Source organism: Anopheles cruzii, chromosome 2 (genome assembly GCF_943734635.1).
Source record: "Anopheles cruzii chromosome 2, idAnoCruzAS_RS32_06, whole genome shotgun sequence".
Taxonomy (NCBI): Eukaryota; Metazoa; Arthropoda; class Insecta; order Diptera; family Culicidae; genus Anopheles; species Anopheles cruzii.
This window is the reverse complement of record NC_069144.1, coordinates 33,806,326-33,827,655: the sequence shown is the minus strand read 5'-3', so window position 1 is coordinate 33,827,655 and position 21,330 is coordinate 33,806,326. Positions and strand designations below refer to the sequence as shown.

Genomic DNA, 21,330 nt, shown 5'->3' with positions numbered 1-21,330 from the left:
CGGGGAGGGATAGCAACTCCTATCCAAGTGATTTGATAGTATCCTGAAACATTTTTGCTTTTTTGGGCGCCTAGTGCTTGATTCCACGGGCCACCAGGCGCCCCCATCGAAACCCACTAGAATTGCATTTTGGTCATTTTTCGATCAATGCATGGTTCAAATAGGACATTTGTTATCAGTAGCGATCGGAATTAACGTTTGCATCAGATTTTAGGAGCTTGTGAAACACCACACCTTTCTGTCCCATCAGAAAGTCCATTTTTTGGAGTCCTTCGGCGCTTTTTTTTGTTAAGTCAAAATCGCCATTTTGAAGTTTTTTAAACCACTTAAAGCACTGCGATCTTCCAAATACAAGTCCCGACAAGCATTTGGTGCGATTCCGAAGCAGTTTTCTTCAACAGGGGCAGAACAATAATAATCCCCGCAAACCGTCATTTTCAGGCACAAAAGTTGACATAGTTTAACCCTTTCAAAGATGGGTTGCAAACCGAAATATTTTTTTCTTCGACCTGAAATCGATTACCTGATGTCAAAACAAGGTAATGATGAATGAACCGCTAAACTGGGAAGTCCCAATCGGCAGGTACAGCCATCTTTTTAAAAGTTCGTTTCTCAACGCACACACCTAGTATAGGGGAACACCAAGGTTGCTTCAGATCGGGAAGATCAAGCCGATAAAATATTCTGTGTCAAAAATGCTGCGAATATTACGATGACGTCCATCAAATTTTCGTTGACTTCTAACAAGCCTACGACAGAAACAGCCTATATCTACTAGAGTGTGGTATGCCCAGCAAACTAATTACAATGATCCAGCTTTGTCTGCAAGATACCTCGTCGTGCATTCGAATTAACAAAGAATTATCGACGAGCTTTTCGACAGATTGCGGGCTGACGGGGGAGACAGGCCTTCTCCAATATCCGGTGGATCCGGCATGATTCCGGTGGACATAAAAGGGACACTCTGCACCAAATCAACGCAGATAGTTGCATATGCGGACGACATTAATATCATGTCTCGGTCACAACTGTTGGCCACAGAGAGTTTTGCGCAACTGGACAGAGCAGCAGAACAGGTAGGTCTCAAAAGAAACAAGAATAAAACAAAGATTATGACACAGTCCCGTAGACAGCGCCCCCAAAGGCAAAATAACACTATTGCCGAATACAATTTGGAGAATGTCGGAAGCTTCTTATATCTCGGTACCAATTTGGCAGCAGATGGTAATGAAGAAGACGAGGTACGTCGCAGAATAAAAATAGCCAACCGAACATACTAGCAGCTCTTCGTTTTCTACGAGGAAGTCGAAATGGGATGACTAATTAGTTTACTTAAAAAGTCGAAGAATTCTTTCCTCTGGGAATCCATGATTTAGCATCTCTGCTATAGGAGAATAGGAGAAATGTATAGCTAGCAATGGCACATACCTTGAAGAATGTAGAAAATCGCATTCAAATCGTATGAACTTTTTTTGTGTGTCAAAAAATTCCGATTCTCGACGCATAGACCAAGTATTCCTTTATATTGCCTATACTGAAGTCCAAGATAGTGCACAGACAGAGTAAGCTAAGATTATACAAGACGATAATCCGTCCTGTCTTGTGTTATGGATCAAAGAACTGGGTCTTGACTCATTCTCAAGAAAGTAGATTAAATGCTTTCAAGAGAAAGATCCTTAGAAGAATCCTTGGCCCAGTGAGAGATGGAGAATTTTGTAGGATCAGAAATCTATCTGGAAGGCTAGACGAACCGTAAATCCGAGCGTAAAAATGTCAAATCGATCCCGCTTATGTCAAATCGTATATGAATCCGCACACTCATAAACGATTTGACGTTAAAGATTGATATCAAATTGTTTATTTTCGCTTCGTGTGGCCCTCCAGTAAGAAATATTTGATGATCCAGAAGTTTCTGCCATGATAAAGAAACAAGAATTGTAATGGGCTGGGCACATTGTACGAATGGATGAGTCAAGAATTCCAAAAAAACGCTATTTGAAAAGGTGCACGGCAAGAGACCAGTCGGTATGCCTAGATATACACAGCTGGCCAATGAAATAGGTAAATGTGTCAAGCTGGTACAATTTGAACTGTACTTAAGTACTTACTGCCACTACTAAACCAATGATCACCAAACTGATACTGTACTTAGATACACTAGTTTACGTCATTTTTTGCTATGTTAGTGATATTTATCTTAAAAGCGACAGGTGTGTTACCGTTTATTTTGACAGCAGTCTGATTTGGCCTGGTCAATAAAATCGGTAATTCGTTGTATACGCTGCAATTTCACCCTACTTCTTGTAAGCAATAGGTTTATTTATTTGAATAGGCTGTAAGCAATAGGTTACTTGCTGGAAGCAATTTTCAATTGTAAATCTAAAAAAATCGTTGTTTGCAGGTAGAACATCCAGAATGGGCAGAAGCACTCATTGCAATCCTTGAGGAAAGAAAGATTGTGAAGAATCTACGCAACGAAGGCGCGAGGTACAAAAGCATGGCCTAGGAAAATCAGTAACATTTGGTAGAAATGCTTTGTTGTGGAAAAAGCAAAGGAAACACAAGTTAAACCAAGAAAAACCAAACCAACAATAGATTATTCCATATCATTTTAGGCAAAAGCGGATCCGTTTGGTGCATCCAGAGCGATTTGCTCAATAATAAACAACATTATAAGCCCAAAACCTGTCCATAGGCGGTTGCAAGAAGCTAATCTACTAGGGCAAATTGCAAGAAAAGTGCCACTACTGATTAAACAAAAATTTCAGATGAGGTAACAGTTTGCTGCTCAATATCGTTCTTGGGAAGTTACTAAAGGTTACGAAAAATTGGCATGATATTTCATGGAACGACGACACCAAAATATATTTGTTTCGAGCAGACTCTCAGTGGAATGTTCGACGACCTGCTGGCAAATAATTCCATCCCAGGTTTACAAATAAAAATTTAAGACATGTAGGTGAAAGTATCATGATTTGGGGATATTTAGGTCCCCATTTCAGAGTACCATGAATGCTCTCGAGTATACGGATATATATAGTATGATATCTATATATATAAAAGAGTACCGCGTTATTGGTCTTCTCTTTATAACTCAAGAACGGCTGAACCGATTTGGCTGAAAATTGGTGTGGAGGTAGCTTAGATCAAAGGGGGTAACATAGGATACTTTTTATAATCCGATCGCGTCACAATGAAGCCACAATACGCACAATGTGTTTTTTTTCACATACTGCAACGGGACAAACAGAGCGCGCAACAGCAAACAATTGTTGGCTTCTTTTTCTCGCTAATGCAGCGTTCCCCCACCCCCCTTTCCCCCTTCCAACAAATAAGGTCGACGCGATCTCTTCCACTGAGGCGGCATCGACAAACGATAGACAGAGAGCGAAACAGCAAGCAATTGTCTCTCTCTTGCGTATGCTTACACTCTCTCTCACGAACTTCGAATAGTTTGGCAAATTGTAAGCCAGTGAGAGAGCCTCCACTTATTCTCGCGATCCGCCACTGTGAGCAATTGTTTAGCGACAAAGGCGGATCTCCTTTCTCATATCTCCTTTCATCCTTCGCGTCGTAAAAAAATTAACGTGCGTGAAAATAAAATTGAATACTTCATTTTAAACACTTGCTTTTTCGGGAAATAATTTTAATCGTAGGGAAGCATTCCCCAGTAAGTATTTACTTAAAAATAGTGAAATTGTACCGTACCGTGTTTTGTTTGGGAAAAAATGTGAAGATTCGTGTCAATTCCAGCAATCCTGATCTTCAGGTGAATAAGGAGATACCAGCTAACAATTAGGAATGCCAGCGCCAAATCGTGAACTGAATGACGTATATAATCGAGATGTTTGGCGCATGTTGCGAGATGTTTTGGAGGGGCAATGATTTTACTGTCCTGAAATTTCCGCCAAACACTGCCAGTAATTCCAAGATCAGCTGACGAAATGAAGTGCTTCTCTTCTTATTGGACAACGACCGTTGAACGGTTTTAGCCTGCACCAACCAGCGACAATGTTAATCTCTGATACTCTTTCTAAACGTTCGTTTTTACGGGCCGGGTTGTTAGTCCCGCGCCAACCCCCCTGGAACGCCGGAATCGGGAATCGAACCCATGGCCAGCTGCGATACAGGGACGAGCGTTACCGACTGCTCCTATCACCGGGGGCCCATTGCCTCTGGGGCGAAACAGAGTTCGCCGGGCCTGCTAGTATATATATATATAGTATATCAATCATGGAAGACGTTATGCTGCCTTACGCAGAAAAAAACATGCCAATGAGATTGGTATTTCAACAAGAAGCAAAAGTTAGCTGGATAATATTTTTCAAACAAAGATAAATTGTAGCAAAAAGCGCAGCAGGAATGGTTTCAGCAAAAACTGGTCATGATTTGGTCGATTCGCTGCCAAGAAGAGACCATAAAGTTCTCCAAAACAACGTCGGATACACGGGATACTGACTAATTTTGAAATTCGCGCCAACTATGATGATGATGACGTTCGGACATTATTATTTAGGAAACACCTTTACAAAATTTTCATAGAACCATAATATCACAAAATTCATACGATAACGACCAAATTACACATTCCCTGAAACTATTTCATAATGGCAAACCTCCAAACAGTCCTCGCGGCTTAAACTCATACAAATCAACTCAAAATAAGCATGGATGTTTTTTTACGAATAAAGATAGGTCAGATAAAAATCATCATTGCAATATACATTTTTACCATCCTAGCAAAAAAGCGCAGCAGCTAAAAATGTCTAATTTGATAGATAAGCCAATTCTTGTGCTTGAAAAACACCCTTGCAAAATGCAAATAGGCAGCACAAATATAAATATAACTGACTTATGTAGATATACTAGGTTGTTCATTATATTTGGAGCCTCGATAACAAGGAACGGTGCTACGAGCCTAATTTTGTTTTGTTATGTTGGTATACTCTTCAAATGAACGTAAATGAAGTTTCATTTTAATCGGTCACTTAATTTTTTTTTTACAAGCAATTTAGTATCGACATGTCACAGTACTTTTTTAAGCTGTTATGACGTCATCTTTTGATTAAAAACGATTTCCGCGCATGATTTTTTTGAGGTGTGAAGACAGATGGAAGTCGCTAGGGGTCAAATCTGGACTTAATTCATGGATTTTTGCCATTTTCAAATTGCTCTTCTGGCATTGTGCATTGCCCTGATGAATGAGGATGTTTTTCTTCTTCAAACCGGGTCTTCTTTCACAAACTTTCTTTTTCAGTTGGTCTAATAAGTTACAACAATAATCAAAATTTATTGTTTCATAAGTTTGCAAGTAATCCGATAGCAAAATGTCATTCGCATCTCACAAAACTGATCACTTTTTTGGGCGATTTCTGGACACGAACTCGTTTCGGACCCGAAGAACCAGGTTCACACCACTCCTTACCCTCTTGTTTTGATTCAGGATAATAGTGAGAGACCCAAGCCTCATCCATAGTGATGATTCGATGCACAAAATCCACTTTTTCCTATCGAAAACGTTTTACATGTTGTCAAGAAAGATGCATTCGAATGCGTTTTTAGCGAATGCGGCACTTATTTTGCAAACAGCTTTCACGAACCCAAAACTTCGGTCAAAATATTGGTTATACTGTCCAATGAGATGGCTAGATCTTGTACTTAATTTTTATTAGTGATTGGACGATTTTTGAAAACGATATCCTGTATTGTTTTACGATTTCAGGTGTTGTGTCTGTTTTTTTTGACGTTTTTGACATGGATCGTCTTAAAGGCTACTACGACCATGTTTAAGCTCAGAATCCCCTCTTTGAACCACCTAATTGAAGGCAAAGACTCCTTATACACTTTCAACATTCGTTCATAAATCTCCTTTGCGTTTAAACCTTTCAAAAATAATATTAGGTAGTCTAAAAAGAAATCCATTATTTTCACGGTAGATGCCCTTAGTGATCGATATCTCGTGAAGTATCAATCGTACAATTTCAAGTTTAGGCTCGTTTTAAAGCTGATACTTTACACTTCAAAAAATGCTTTCACTGTTTATTGTTTGTTCTATTCGTTTGTGAGTTACAGGGTGTTAACAATGGAAATCACCATAGAGAAAATACGGTACATTTTACAATTTTTCTTTGAAAAAGGCGAAAATTCAAGCTAGACCGCTGAAATTTTGCATGTTGCTTATGATCCCGATAGTGTAACAGCTAGTTGTGATCAATTTTGGTTTCATTGACCCGTTTCAGCTATTTTTTTATGTTTAAGTTGCACCTCGCACAGGCAGACCCGCCATCGAAAATGTCGATAAAATCACAGAAATAACCAAAGTTCATCAGCAGTTTAGTAGTCGGAGCATCGGCCAGGAGCTAAAGATTAACTATCAAACAGTTTTAAGCCATTTGTGCAAAGCTGGATTCACGAAGAAGCTCGATGTTTAGGCGCAACCCTATTTACACCAAAAAACATTATGGCTCGAATTTCCATCTGCACAATTTTGGCCAAACGGAATGAAATCGAACCATTTTTTATACGGATCGGTACTGGAGATGAGAAATGGGATACATACGACAATACTGGGTGAAAATAATCGTGGTCTAAGCGTGGTGAAGCATCTTAACCGGTGTTCAAACCAGAACTCTTGCTTAGAAAGATTCTACTGGGTATATGGTGGGACTTGAAAGGAACCGTTTATTATGAGTCGTTTCCGTGTAGCTAAACAATAAATTCAGATCTCTACTGTCAATAATTGCACCGTTCGAAGCTAGCAATTGACCAGAAACGACCAGAATTTTTGTTCCACTAGGACAACGAAATGATACACAGGTCTTTAGTGACCCCTCAGAAAATCCGGGAGCTTGGTTGCGAAGTTTTAATTTCCAACAAAACGGTGCATATTTGACGAAAATCGAACAATTGAAACCGTATTAAAAACAGTTTTGAAGTACACGCAAAAATAATGGATTTCTTTTTAGACTACCTAATCACTAAATCACTAAATCACTTTAGACTACCTAATCACTAAACTAAATCACTGCACGGTACTTGATTTTTCCATTGTAAAAAATACTGTGAGACGTCATTACTAAATGGCTTGTAAAAAAATATTAAGTGGCCGATTAAAATGAAACTTCACATACGTTCATATGAAGAGTGTATCTAAAAAAATCAAGCTCGTAGCAGCGTCCTCTGGTATCGAACCGCAAAACTTAGTACTGTTCTGTTCTGTTGTGTTCAAACAACCTAGTATTGTTCTCTTGTTCGCCCGATCCTCGAGTACACTTGTGTTGTATGGCATCCGAACTATCAATGCTGGATTGATCGAATTGAGGCTATACAACGCATGATCACCAGGATAGCCGTTCTTAAACTTGGTTGATACAGTCAGCTCAGGCGGTGTTCGTATTTAAGATTTTAACTTAACGTATTGACTCGCCAACACTCCTTTCTCGTCTAAATTTCTCTGCTCCTGTCCGATGTCCGATTTCTCTGCTCCTGACCTAACCTCGAACTTAGAATTGATGCGCGGTCGTCCCTCACCGGATATAAGGTTGGCTAAAAAGAAATCGCCGTTTTTTGGGTGAATTTCAAAACTATATTTAACAGGTTTCCAATGGTCCGATTTGCGTCAAATATGCACCATTTTGTTCGAAATTTTGTTGTCTTTTCAAAGGTAGGCTTATAATGTCTCTCTTGTAAAAGGATTAGTCGTTATTGGCGAAAACCTCGAGAAATCCATTTTCATAATCCTTTTTTGATCTCAGTTTTTCATCACTCAGGAAATTTTGTAGTGCGCGAAAAAGGTGTCAATCGCTTAGTGCAAGGTCCGGACTATACTGTGGATGCATTAAAACATCCCAAACAAACTCCCGGACTTTCTGGTGAGTCACTAAAGACGTGCGTGACATTTCGTTTTCCTGATGGAACACAACGCCTCTTCTGTTGGCCGATTCTGGTCGTTTCTGTTCAATAGTTAGCTTCAAACCGTGCAGTTGTTGGTAGTAGAGATCTGAATTTATTGTTCAGCTACACGGAAGCGACTCATAATAAACGATTCCTTTCAAGTCCCACCATATACCCAGTAGAACCTTCCTAGCCGTTTTTCCTGGTTTAGCCACCGGTTAAGCAGCTTCACCACGCTTAGACCACGACCGATTTCACACAATGTTGTCGTAAGTGACCCATTTCTCATCCCCAGTACCCATCCGTTTAAGAAATGGTTCGATTTCGTTCCGTTGGGCCAAAACTGTGCAGATGGCCATCATGTTTTCTTATGTAAATAGGGTGGCGCCCAAACATTGAGCTTCTTTGTGAATCCAGCTTTGCGCAAATGGCTTTAAACTGTTCGATGATTGATCTTTAGCTCCTGGCCGATGCTCTGATTACTAAAATGCCGATCTACTTTGATTATTTCTGTGATTTTATCGACATTTTCGATGACGATGTCTGCCTAGGCTTTAACGTCAAAAATAACTGAAACGTGTCAACGAAACCAAAATTTGACCCAGCTGTTAGAGTATCGGCACCATGAACACCATGCGAAATTTCAGCGGCCTAGCTTGAATTTTCACCTTTATCGGACAAAAACTGTAAAATATACCGAATTTTCTTTGCGTTGACCTCCATTGTTAACACCCTGTACCTCACAAACAAATAAAACAAACAAAAAACAATGAAAGCATTTTTTGAAGTGTAAAAAATCAGCTTTAAAACGAGCCTAAACTTGAAACTGTACGATCGATACTTCACGAGATATCGATTACTAAAGGCATCTATCGTGAAAAACGTCGATTTCTTTTTAGCCAACCTGATATAATGACCCATTGCTTTCTCTATGTCGTACTTATAACAACATCTCGTCGTTTCTTGACTTTTATATGTCCCTCGATCAGTATCGTGGTATTTTTGCTTTCATGTCTTCATGGTAAACGTTTCGTCCTGTGTTTTCCGCTAAATATCGGTTACCAGCTTGTTCGTTGCGTTTCGTCAGGTCGATTAGTTTTAGTTGTAAGTGCTAGGCTATGTTTTTATTGTCAATTAGGCTAAGTTGCCCGTTGACTGTTTTTTTAATTAAATAAAATAAAGCTCAGGCCATCTATAGTAAAAACAATACCTTTAAACTTACCTTTAGCTAACCTTTTAAGTATCGCAAAATACAAGGTTAAGAATTTGTTTTCAAATTTTTATCAAATTGAACCGAGAAATCAGTTAGCTAGAAGCATAGAAGCAATAGGGACCGCTTGGAAGTGGATAGGAGGAAGTCCTGATGCCAACGATCTGCAAATCACCAACCGCATCGTGAACGACCCCATAGAAAGCAACAACTTGCAGTATCAACGAACATCTCGGGAACAAAAATTGAAATTTGAATGCCAACCAGTTTTTACAGCAGTTTGAATGGCAAACAGCAGTTTTACTTGGAGGTGTTTTGACTCATCGTCGATTTTTGTCTACTTCAAAAGTAAATGACCACGAAGCGGTAATTTGAGTTTTGGCAACAGGAAAAGGACACAAGGGACCAGATCTGGGGAATTCGGTGGCTGTGGTATCAAAAATTCGCGCAGAATCAACGATGTGTATGCATGGGCGCAAAAGCCAATTTTTGTTTTCGTACGAATTCGGGCGTTTGTGCGGCTTGCTTCGCAAAAAAGCGCATAACTGGCAAGTGATATTGTGAACCCCCGCTGATAGAGCAGACAGTCAGTCGGCTAACACCACTCGTCAAGTAAACTTTTAACAGTTCATACCATTTCTCCGCTCCATTTCTTTCGTCCCAAATTGCTATGAAATATGTAACTTCTTTTCGGGTTTAAATTGGTCATTATGTTATTATTTTACAATGTATATTGAAATTAATTTTCTCCTAAAATAATGCAATGTGATAGTATATACAAAAATGTACACTTTTTTATGCTTCGACTTGAGTGATTTACGTTCCTCTAGTGATTTAATGCTCGTATTTATCCACTTACAAATGATTATACAGTTCTCATTTTGTTTAACAAGCTGCACTCTTTTGATCTTTTGTTTTGCTTATTCGGTTTCAAGAATTACATTTTCTTTAACAATGTTCCTAGTATAAGGAACATTACCTGATGCTGTACCGGGGTTCACCGTTTCTCACAACATCTTTCATGTACTATTTTTAATTTTTTAGTGAATCTTTGTTTTACATAAATGAAAAGTTGCTATCGTTCAAATTTTCTGGCCTCAATTTCTTTTAGAACTTTCTTTAAAATAGTAGCGTAACAATAGCGACATTTTTGTAGTTCTCCAAACAATGTTTAAGGCGTATATCTTTGTTTGTTTTATTCTAGGTATATGTCAATGCTTAGTTCGGTCTATTTTGTAGTTGTTTTTTGTTCACGTTACCTTAAACCGTTTTAGTTGTAAGTTACTAATAAAAAATAAAATATAATGTTAGTACATACTTCATCTTATTATTGTTATTAATATATCTTAATTATAAAGATAACGATATTAATGTATCATTAGCAATAATAATTCATTGGTGTTGTTTGATGGATGAGAACATTTTGTATTCATACTTGCGGATTAGTTACGTAACGTTCACTCCGTCGATGCTCAAATAATCGTACAAACGTTCTTGTTTTCTTGATAGATCTTCAACTCAACACGTCAATGTTTAGGTGTCTGTCGTTAACAGATAACGTTTTGCGCGTTGTTAGGTATAGGTGTTACGTTTGGTATTTTAGCAGAGTTGTGAAAAAAGTTTTTTTTTCGTAGTGCTTGCAATCATTAAAATGCAACGGCAACTCACTTCAGTACGCTTTTGGTATTGATTTTCATTTCTTTATTAAATTCAAACCATTCCTATCCTAACGTACCATTCATACAGTTTTGCAATCTGTTAATTATTATGTAATCATTCTTCCTTAACCCGCGTTCATCCGTTTAATACATTTGTTTTCTCTTTGTGATTTTCAATCAACATTTTCCAGTAGTTGACAATTTTTCTATATCGTTGCGTATTATAGTTTGCTTTGTCGCTTTAACTGTTTTGCTTCATGTTATTTTTTTATAACAATGTCTAGCTGTGCTTAAAGCAAAAAATATCGTTGTTTTGCTTATTCATAGATTTCTTCTGGTTTTCCATTGTATTATTTTATTTACATACTGCGCTTTCATGAATCTCTTGGGCTCGTGCTTACTCGTACGTACGCTTTTTTCCACAGTATTTTGTTACTGGTTTCCTTAGTTTTGCTAAACGTTGCCGTTTAAAACCGTAGATGTTATAGTATACGCCAGATTTTCTTGAATGACTGTGGTTATGCTCTTGAATTATCTTTTTAATAAAAACAGCGATTTCGACAGATTTTTGCGACAATGGGATTTCTATAAAGTTTCCGATGTTATTGTTAACAATAGGTTTAGAACGACTCATTACATTGAATTGGAAATAAAATTATTACAGTGTAGGTTTCTCGATAGTTTTATACATTTCAAAATTGATTTTATTCAGTTCACTTCAGTTTAATTATGTGTATAAAACATCGCTCGGCCGGATCACACTGAAGATTGGAGTTTTTTTAAATATTTATACATATTTTTTATTTGATAAACCGTTCGCAAACGGTATCAAAACAAGTGTGAACAATATTATGTGAAATTGAACATAGCGGTTAAAGGAAACTGGAACGACGACAAACGACCACATTCATTTTAAGAAATGTTGAACTTGAAAGAAGTTAAAATTGTGGAGTAAGCCCATCGTACATGTTTTGTAATTCGGATCCTGCGCAACAAAACATTGTCTTACGGTAGGATGAAAATATGTTTGCATCGAGCACTCAATGAATCATTTTAGCTCTTTTCATTTGGGCATTATACACTGGGACCAATGCTGATCATACGGGTGAACATATGTTTGGCTTGTCACTTTTTAAGGTCTTTTCTGTACATGGTTGCTCCGGTAAGCTAGTATGAATTTGTTAGTGCAATTTTCAGTTTTTTCAAATACCTATAGATATTCGCTTCTTCTTTAAATAACTTATTTTTTCTTCATTCTTAACCTAATGTGATAAAAATCCTACTTTCCCCTTTCCCTCTTTCTTTTTACTTTGTTCATCTGTTGGAGCACATAATTATAGAAACGTTCAGGGATTTCTGCGCTTCAATTCAACGTGTGATAACGCCGTTTACTTCGAGATAATGATGGAGGAAAAAGCTCACGGCTTATATAAAATAATATTTTATATCCAAATTCCTAATATTCTTGGTTTGTTTTATGAAAATAAAAACCAAATACAAAAAAAATTGTAGTTGTTTAATCGTGTTTTTTTTTTCAAAAATGATTGATAGTTGGTTTGTTGGAAATATAATAACATATTACACGGGCGCGATGCACCATTACCTATTAACTATTAACATGCCAATATTCATACATACACTAGTTTCTCGCTTGTTTGTTACCTCACCTACGCACACTCGTGAAGATAAAACATTTACAAAAAGGATCTGTTTTATAAATCTTCTGCGCATGATTTAATTTCTCCCTTGCACTTTAAAATATCATAATGCACGACTAGATAATACTGGAAATTAAATCCTTCTCGAAATCTTGAGTTCATGTTTGTTTTTCTTGGCATTATTGTTTGATTATGTACAGTATATCTTTTAAATAACTTTAAAAAATAAAACGCAGCCATATCTATCGGTTAGCTACATAGTTTGAAAGGTACGTTGTTACTCTTTCAAACTCATCCTTCTTTGGCCCTCGGTCGTAATAAGTGATTAATCTTCTTATCTGACAATTACAACCGCCGAGCGGTCTTGGCTTGCCTAACAGACAATATTAATCTCTGTTACTTAATGTAACAATCCCCTGTTACGGCGGTCTAGGGTGTCGAACGCAGGGTAGCAGCGTGACAACGACTAGCTTTACCGACTACTCTATCAATGGGGAGTTCAGTTTTCAGTTCAGGTGTTTAGCTCTATCAGTTAATGGGTTTTTGAACACAAAATCAATTTGAGTCATTGACCACCCTCTGTATTCCCCTGATCCATGTGACCATTTTTTATTTCATGAGTTCAAATTGGCCTTAAAAAGAATTTTTTATGATCCAGCAAACCAGAGACACTCTAGCGATTTAAGGGATATCTGTAAAACTACTGATACATAAATGCGCATAACATTTTAATCTGTCATCCGATTTGCATGAAATTGGATGCTTTTGAAAGAGTTTGAAGAACGTTCCTTTAAAACTATGTTAGTAACTATTAGATATGGCTGCTTTTTATATGAAAAAAAAACTCGTAATTAAAAAAACCTAACTATATATATATATATGTATATACGTTCCAGTTCGTCTTATTCTCTTTTAAACTGTTAGTTCGTTCTTTGTAAGGACGGTATACAAGTTCAAGGCAATAGTGGTTGAAGAAATTTTTCGCTTACTTAATTGAAAAAAAAATTAACAACAACTGTAAGACAACTGTAAGACAGCGTGTTGGATAAACGCTGTCGAATTGCTGATTGTAATGTTTTATGTACGGTGGCTGTTTTGTGTGGCTGTCTTCATCGAAATTCAGTTTTGTTCGTGATGCCGAAGGTAAACGTACTCAAGAAGTGCAACAAGAAAAACAGCAGAAGAAACCAATCGCGAACAAAACTTTCTATTCAGCTAACCTTATTTTTTTATTGTGTTTGTTTCTCTGCGCAAAAAGATAATGGTGTATAATGTCATTCGAACAATCGTAAAATATTTAACATTCTTCAAATTTTTACATGCCAAACCAAACAAAAGTTTGAAAAACTAAACTGATTTCAGAAGATAACTAAACCGACTTTCAATTTAACTGTTTTCGATAATCAATGAAGCTGCAACGTCAAGTAAACTTTTCCAACCTTAAACTTTAAAATCAGCTATTAGCATTGTCTGTTCGCTCTGATGCTGTGAAAGTTTGTTGAATATTCACTCTCTTCTACTTGTTCTTTAATGGTTGCGATCCAACATCCGGGCAGTAGTAGACTGCACGAAGCGTTTCATGCATTATTACTATGATGGACGTTGAACCCTTTGGGCCTTTATAATTCGCCATTTTTGACTGCATCTTTTGGTAATCCAATTTCAAAAAATAAGAAGAACACCATAAGAAAATTTCACGAAAATCACACATTCATGAAAACAACACAGGCAGACTATTTTCTTTGAAGAAAAAGTAATAACTACCTAAAGAATCGCAAATTTAAAACATGAGGCGTTTAAAATAGGATTTCGTTTGAAATGTATTACGTAGACCAAATCGCCACGAACACCGTCCCATTGAAAAGTATTGGACAATTGTGGACCGGAATTAAGAAAAGAGTGGTAAAGTGTTAAGTGCAGAGACGGAGAGATGATTCAATAAAACTTGAACGGCCAACGATTGTAAAATAGATTGATGATATTTGATTTGATTATGGTATTTGAAAGAAAGGATCGCGATTACATTCAAGCGAATAGAAAAAGTTTGCTTCGTATAATATAACTTCCTTTTGATGTCTAAACAGTAAAATGTAATTAACGCTACTTCAAAGCAAAGTAACTTCTTTGTTTCACAAACACTACTTTTTTTAAACCAAATTAAGATTGTTATGTACGTAGATTCGCCAAAGAACATAAAATCTAATACTTTTCCTGTTCAATTTCAAGAATTATGCAAAGTGCAATTGTGCTACGTAATACGCGTACGTTATTGTAATAAACAAAGAACACATTGTAAGAAAAAATGAGCACATAGGATGTTAGTAGAAACAGAGACATCAAAATCAATATTTAAGTGTTATTTACAGACGTATGAAATGCAGCATTTTCATACAAATGCTTTTTGGATAGTACGAGGTGCATTTTGATTTGATTGACGAGACGGAGAAAGAACTAATTCTTCCTATTCTCTAAAAGAGAGAAAAGCCGCTTCGTGTGAAACAGATTGTGCCAAAAACGCATCACTTCACAATTACTAATGCTCTAGATACAACGAAAAGAGAAAATAGAGAATTTGTAGCACTCACATCTCTCAATCTGCTATTTTGCTGCCATATGATTCCTTTTTTGTTTCTTAAGATTCTTTCAAGTTGTGTTATTTTATCACAGCAAGTAACCGTTTTCTTCGATTAAAGTGAATTCATCATACATCGTCACAACGAATCATCTCTTGACTTTCGGTAATCTACGTTAATAAATTTATGTTTGTATATCTTAGGGATCGAGTTTTTATTACGTTAAGGCACCAACCAACAGAACAGGATGATCAACAGATTACGATCAGGCTGTTTTTTGACGGTTTCGCAATGGTCCAAGAAATTGAACAACATCTTCGATTTGAATTTTAACAGAAACGCAACAGAAACCACAAACGCATAAACAAAGTAAAACGATGTGAGCGAAACATTTTCAATTCATTGTTTGTTGTTGTTATTGGATCGATGAGTCTCTGAAATTGTGCGATGCAAACGGAAGAATGAAGTGAGACCAACGGGAATCGACCTGTAGCAAATGGAACAGTGACGAGTATTGATGTCGCCGTTTTGGTGGCGTTCAAGGATTAGAGTAGGAAAACATTCGAAATTTTTTCTACTTTACATTACAAATATATCAGTTGCTTTCAAATGGCTTTCTTTGGAGCCTCACATTTGGTTCAACAAGCTAATTTCTTGTCCACTTTGACGGTAATTGAATCAGTACAATACTTAAAAATGAATTGATCAATCTTATTTCATCAATCCACACATTCAAGCCGTATACCACCACTTAGCTTTACTACTACCACTTTTAGAGACTAACTAAAATGTTTGTCATGTATATAATTAGAAATTCATCTTAAGCGCTGTGCACACTACCGTTGAGAGCAAGAAGATCAGTTGTGCAACAACTACAAGCTCTTTACTACCAACGTAATCAATTAATTCTTTATTTAAAACAGAGCGAAATTAAATTTGAACTGAACAACGTCGATCGGGTCTGTTAGTGTAGAATATTGGCAAAAAATGGAATATTGAAGAGAGCTTTAAGCAAGGAACATATTCAAAAATGTTCGTTGGCATAGTAGGTCATTGTTTATTCTTTTCCTGTTCGAGATCTTTTGGGTTTACATACTTCACATATACATATATATAAGGCTAACTGAAAAGTAATCCTTTATTATAATCTATCAACTTTATTTAAGATGCTTTCAATTGTCCGATCTGCGTCAAACAGGCACCGCTTTGTGAAAAACGTGTTGCCTTTTTAAAGGTAGCTTCAGAACGCCTCTCTTATAGAAATCTTGGTCGTTATTGGCGTCGTCTTTGGTCGGTCGTCTTTTCACAATCCTTTCTTGATCTCAATTTTTCATCATTCAGGAAATTTTGTAATGCGCGAAAAAGGTGCCAATCGCTTGGTGCAAGGTGCGAACTATACAGTGGATGCATTGAAACTTCCCACCAAAGCTCCTGGCCTTTCTGGAGAATCACTTAAGCGTAACATTTCGTTGTCCTGATGGAACACAATACCTATTCCGTTGGCCGATTCTGGTCGTTTCTGGTCAATTCAAACTGTCCAGCTATTGACAGTAGAGATATGAATTCCGTGTTTGGCTTCACGACCGCAACTAATAATAAACGATTCCTTTCATGTACCATTACTTTCATTTTCATATACAAAGTAGAACCTTCCTAGCCGTGAGTCCTGGATTGGCCACCGATTAAGCTGCTTCACCACTCTTAGACGATCGTTTTCACACAGTATCGTCGTATGTCGTATGTACATTCTGTCAAATATGTACCGGGAATTTGTGATTTTGAAGAAAATGCTTTATTCGATTTTCGATTTTTATGTGGCGTTAGGTTGCTACACATGTCAGTGACTTATAGTGAACAGACTAAAGTCATCTACCGAGAAAATAATGGATTACTTTTTAGTTAGCCTTAGTTAGTTTAGCTGTGAACGTCTACTCAATGAATCAAAGTTTTAAGAAAGAGTGTATCAAACATGAATACAGCATGCATTTTTCAACTTTTTCTTTCTTGTGTTACGCTCTAAACCTATTTCCTTCAAAATTTTCTTGCTTCTTGATGCTAAAAGATTGATCATGTAAAAAATATCCGTGCTTTTCATCATTGGATAGGATTGATTGTCTTTGTTGGCCAATAATGCTTTGACATTATAGAAAGGGCCCTCATAGGATCGATGATTTATTGGGGTACAGTTTTTGTACACACAAAGTAACAATTCAAAAGTCTTGTCAAATATAAAAGTTTAATGTATAAGGCTAAAAATTGGACAATTGTATGGAGAAAGTGATTATTAGGAACGTTTTTCAAATTGAATTCAAATTTCAACTAAGCCAATGTAGAGCCTTACTAATTATTGTTTGTGAAATTTAGGAATCTGATACTGTAAAGTAATACAGAAGCGCTTTGTTTAATTCCTTTTCGGAAATTACGGCGTTAAAGAACTGCCTCACTGTGGTCGGTTTCGTCCAGCCAATATGAACTATACAACATATAGTTCAATAATCGATCATGTTACAGTTTGGAATCATGATGGAAATTCGGCTACATGAAAAGATATTTAATATTGGGAAATTAATTACATAGAAATTTTGATTGGCAGAATTTCCATCGTAAGAAACTTTCACTTTATTTAATACTCAATTCTTAAGTTTGTTATTTATGTCCTAGGTACATACTTCAAAATTTTGTTTTATAGAATTTAATCGAAAAAATACTATTTAAAAAAGCACGAATACTTTTTAAATAATCTTTTTATGTTTTTTCTAAAATAAAAATAATCAAACTGTCTAAATGTATTGAGCTTGAATCGATTCGATCTCCATCTTTTTGCTTATTCGTTTTCATAACTATATTACAAGCAAACATTTCTAAAAAAAAGTGAGTGGAAAAACATACACACAACGTTATGAACTAGAAAACGTGGATCTGGCATTTCATGGAACGGAAAAAACAAGCGATTCGCAAATATTAAAAACGGGGTAGCAGTAATGCGGGCAGCAAAACCAAGCATAATCAATAGAATTATATGTAATAGGTTTTGGAAACAGAAATGGTACATAAAATATGGTGAAGAAGTGCAAAGCGTTGAAGTGCTTTTTTTTCTATTTCGTCTATCTACAGTAGGAGCAGTTCAATTAGCTCATCGTTATCTTCTTTCGGGTTCCGATCCGAAAAATAAAAGAGCAGATTTTTTATGCAATTATGGTCACGTAACCACCCCCGTTAATATAGTAGTCGGTCTGGCCTGGGTTCGATGTACGAAACCAGCGTAACAACAGGGTTGGCGCGGGACCAACAACCTCGCCCGTAAAAACACAACGTTACAATAAGCAACAGAAAATAACATTGTCACTGTCGGAGGCGAAGACCGCTCGGCGGTTGTAATTGCCAGAGAAGAAGAAAGAAGCGACTAACACCAAGACAGCCAGCGTCAGTGCCCATCCGGACTGGAATCGAGTAGTCCCTTCTCGGGTGTCGTTACCTCAGAGCCTCCCCGTCGCCCTCCATTGTTGTTGTTGTGGTGATGGTGATGATGGTGATGATGCAGATGGTGGTGCAAATGGTGATGGAGATGTTGCAACGGCGACGAGACAGAGTCTGGACCGGATTTACCTTCTATCTGCTGTTGTCCCTGTCCTTCCACGATACCATTGTCCGCCATTGCGCCATCACCAGCTCCATGAATACTCATGCTCACACTACCCATAGAACCGTTACCTCTCGAGGCAAGCAACAGAAGAGGACCGCTGCCCGCACTACTTCCGATTATCTGTTGCTGTTGCTGCAGCTGCTGTAGCGTACAGCGACAACCGTGGCGGGAATGTTTGGCATAGCAGCGTGCGCACACGGCCACACACGCACGCATTGGCCAGTAGCACCAGAGACATGGAAGAGCCAGTGAAAGCGCCCCCAGACATCCCCAGCGTGTGGCACGCTTGTGTGGAACACAGGAGCAGGGATCATCGGCACAAGAAATCGTCTCGATCGTGCCGGCGTCTCCGTTGCTAGCGACGCCGTAATTGCCACCCCCAGCTCTAGCCACCACGTCGCGTTCCAGTTCGTGGTCTTTGGAGCAGTGATAATAGAGAGCTTTGACGCAACATAAACAGGACGCATAATCGATAATCGTTTCCGCGCTGCAAAGACAACTATTGTCACAGAGCCAACGTGAGGGCAGGGATCGGGGGCGCTGACATTCCTCGCAGCGACATCGGCGACATCGGGGACAAGTAATAGAACCAAGTAACCCTCCATCGGTACCGGCTCTTCCGAATGGCAAGAGGTTTCCAGTACCACCGCCCCCGCCGTCCCCGCCACCGCCAACAGTTGAAACTAGCGGACGATCAGTTGTCGAGTGATGATGGTGATGGTGATAGTGATGATCCAACTCAAGACGCTCGTGTAGATCGGAGCCGCCGGTGTCCTTCAACGTCATTGTCGTTGGTACGGTCTTCGACGGTTGCTTAGTGATGGGAAGAGACGAAGCGTTTACCGTCAGCTGAAGTGGCAGTAACGTTGGTCGTCGGGGAGGAATGATGGCCTCTGACGCTGCTGTAGATGAATGTAAGCTCTTTTCTTCTTCGTTTACATCGTTTGTTGTAGTACTGTCTATGCTTCTGAGAATGATCGCAGACGGCAATCGTTCAACGATCATCGACGTGGTGTTGAGTCGCGGCTGACCCGTGATTATCGAGTTAGCCTCCCTAATTGATGAAGAGTATGAACCATTCGCGGGGTCGTCAGTTCCTCTACCCGGTCCAGAACCTCCCCGAATGCCAAACGATGGAATGTTTATCGTCCCTCCAACACCAGATAGTTCACTTCCGCCACTGCAATGCCGACTGAAGGGTGTGTCCACGTACTCGTTTGCAAGGCGTTCGTTTTCAGGTCTTGGAGCCGAAAGGGATACGGGGGTTGTTGGAACGACGGCGGCTGCGTTCGATGCCACTGGAATCGATTGATCTACTGGAAGCAATAAGTCCGATGTCGATGTTGTTGTTGTTACACTTCCCACTTGAATACTTGGTAGATGGTGATGGTTATGTGAAAGATAGCCAGGGCCACCTTGCAGGACAGGTGACAGACGTCGGCGGGCAAACGCATTGCTGCTGTTGTTGATGGCCGGAGACGTAGGCCGGTCGGATAAAAGGCTCGCTGTATGGAGATGGCTGGATGGCGATCGGGATGTAGGTGGAGACAACCGGGACTGTAGTGACACAAGTGGCGTGACCTGCGACCTCAGCAACGCCACTGTCGATGAAGCATTTGAAGACGCAGTTGACACGGTCGAAGCGTTGCTACTGATGCTTCGATTACTTCCTGCTCCTCCATGATGGTGATGAAGATAATGAGGTGGAAGTGAAGGAGAAAACGAAGTGGACTGCCTACTGTTGCAATTGTTGTTATTGGTGGTGTTGATGGCGCTACTATTACTACTCGTGCTGCTGCTGCTTCTACTACTAGTATTACTAACATTACTACTATCACTACTATTATTATTATTACTCTTACATCCTTCTCGGATAACGTTGTTTCTTAGGCTAGCGTTAAAGTTACGTCCACAACTCGCCTCGCTTGCTCCGGTAACAGCACTGATGCTGCTTCCGCCGGGATGTTGGGAATTATTGTTGGCAATGTTTATATTGCTAACATTGCTGATGCTATTACAAGGTATATTACTGCAGTTACTTAAATCACTGAACCTCAGCGTGACGATGTTTCCAGCACTGGCCAGAGCAACCGGTGGTGGCTTCTTGTTACTACATCCGATTAGATGAAGCGGCTTCGGTGAAAGTTGGGGTGGTAAAGCGTTGTTACCGCTTAGAACATTAATGGGGGTTTCTTTGACCTCCCCGGCATTTCTGGTGTCTGTTGGAAGCATACTCATCGGTGGTGCAGTAGACAACGAAGCAACAATGTTACCGGATGTTGTACTTGTCGTCGTCGACAAACTGTTATTGGGCTCTGGAGCCCGGGGACGATGCACACGGGGCAACGATTTCGGGGGCCGTGGTGGCGCCAAGTTTGTTCCGCCATTGCGTCGATCCATGTAGCCAGCCCCGTCGGAATATTTTGTCGATCAGCACGCACCGTTCCCGAAGATTTCCGTTTTTCTTTTCTCTCTCACGTGATAAGTTACAAGCCAGAGAATTGCATTTATTATTCTCACCGCCTTCATACAACACTTACGCAAACAACAGTAAATGGTAGAATTGTGTACGTGCTGAAGGACATACAGTATAGTTATGCTTGTATCCCGTTACACTATGATGGTGATACCAACAAAGATCTTTCGTTTTTCCGAAGCTTGTAATGTTGCTCCCGTTATGTTCTCCGTTGACGTC

The 21,330-nt window shown here is 38.8% G+C and overlaps 1 protein-coding gene across 1 annotated transcript; it reads right to left on the bottom strand.

Moving 5' to 3' along the window:
• Positions 1–18,416: 18,416 nt before the first annotated feature.
• Positions 18,417–21,035, bottom strand: LOC128278908 (protein sprouty). Its single transcript, XM_053017633.1, has one exon. The coding sequence runs from the start codon at positions 21,033–21,035 to the stop codon at positions 18,417–18,419; it is 2,619 nt and encodes an 872-aa protein (XP_052873593.1).
• Positions 21,036–21,330: the final 295 nt, after the last annotated feature.

What these genes read in the sequence shown, in the direction of transcription:
- LOC128278908 (XM_053017633.1), bottom strand. Translation starts at nt 21,035, where the DNA reads ATGGATCGACGCAATGGCGGAACAAACTTGGCGCCACCACGGCCCCCG.